The sequence below is a fragment of the Pundamilia nyererei genome, unplaced genomic scaffold, assembly GCF_000239375.1.
Source record: "Pundamilia nyererei isolate P.nyererei 1_Seehausen unplaced genomic scaffold, PunNye1.0 scaffold00002, whole genome shotgun sequence".
In the NCBI taxonomy this organism is placed as follows: Eukaryota; Metazoa; Chordata; class Actinopteri; order Cichliformes; family Cichlidae; genus Pundamilia; species Pundamilia nyererei.
The window spans coordinates 6,495,418-6,496,840 of NW_005187403.1; the positions used below are offsets into that span (position 1 = coordinate 6,495,418).

Genomic DNA, 1,423 nt, shown 5'->3' on the forward strand with positions numbered 1-1,423 from the left:
CCACAGCTGCCCTGGGGCAGACTGACAGAGGCGAGGCTGCCATATCGCGCCATCGGCCCCTCTGGCCAACACCAGTAGGCGAAGTGTCTTGCCCAAGGACACAACGACCAAGACAGACAGAGCAACTGGCAACCTTCCGGTTACAAGATGAGCTTCCCAACCCCCTGAACCACGGTTGCCCGGTTCAGGCGATGGTTAACTCTGTCTTGTGTAATTTTTCTTGTTTTCAGTTAGCGGTCACTCCGTGTCCTCGTCAGCTGTGAGAAACACCATCACTTTGTTTCTCCTGCAGCTTAATGTGGCAAGAATCACATGTACACATGAGCAGATGAGCCCACACAGATCGCTGCCGCTTCCTGTCCGTCTCTGCGTGATGTGTGGAGTGGATCTTGGAGGCAGATGGTGCTGCCAGGCATGTATATATTTTATGTTTCCTCCCAGCCGACACTCAAAGGCTGGGGACACTAAAAAAAACAAAGATCAGCGGATAGAGCTAATAATGTAATCATTGGGAACACCTGCAAAGTTGCAGATGGGCGATTTCAGACCGACGCTTCGCCAGTCACGAGGTCCCGCCCACCCATATGGAGAGCTGGTGTGGTGGTGGTGGTGGTGGTGTGTAGGACTCCCAACAGGCTGAACTGATTTCCTGTACAGGGTCATGCCCAGGACAGACTTGGAGGACAAGGGTTTATACTGTCATGTATATCAAAATGTTAAAAGTCAAACAGAAGGCAGATTATCAAAGACATGTGATTCACTGTTCTAATCAGGCAGTGAGGCAATAACTGGTGGGACATACCGCTCTGGGCCACTGCTGTCTGGGACTGATACACTGGCATTGTACTGCATGGGCCGAGGAGGTGGTGGTGGTGGTGGTGGTTGTGGTGGTGGTTGTGGTGGAGGAGGTTGGCATTGGGCAGGGGCATTCAATCACAAGATGTCAAGTTAGGTGCCCGATTAAGGAGGGGCACAGTTTATGGGCAGGGCCAACCGGGAGTGTCAGGTGGACGGGCGGGCGTTCGGGGGCGGGCGGAGGTTGGGCCAACGTCAAGGTGGGCAACGCAGGAGGGGCATGTCGATCCAGTACATGGGCAACGGAGGAAGGTGGCCAAAAGTAAAGACAAAAAAATTAAAAAAAAAGGAGAAGGGAAGAGGGGGAGAAGGAATACATTTTTAATTGAATACACGCTACACGTTGTCCCAAAAGTGAAACTGTGGTGAGTGAAGAAGAACAGTAAGTGTGACCTGGACAAAGATATGTTTAATAAGCAGTTTGGAGCACTAGACAGATTTATGTCCCTGAAAAGGCTTTCCAGTCAAGGCTTTCAGGCACCTGTTGTCACTTCAAGGTCAAACATAGCTTCAACAGTTTGGGGAAATGTAATTAGGTCGAAACTCACAAACACAGGACTGGGGGGGG

General features: G+C 51.0%; 1 protein-coding gene across 3 annotated transcripts in view; it reads right to left on the reverse strand.

Annotated features, from left to right (window-relative positions):
- Nucleotides 1–1,423, reverse strand: part of hnrpkl (heterogeneous nuclear ribonucleoprotein K, like) — a 15,529-nt gene that overhangs the window by 11,173 nt on the left and 2,933 nt on the right. For all 3 annotated transcript variants that reach the window (XM_013909536.1, XM_013909538.1, XM_005720300.2), the window contains exon 5: nt 803–846. In XM_013909536.1, coding sequence (XP_013764990.1) covers nt 803–846 — 44 coding nt within the window. The remainder of the gene's footprint in view (nt 1–802; nt 847–1,423) is intronic.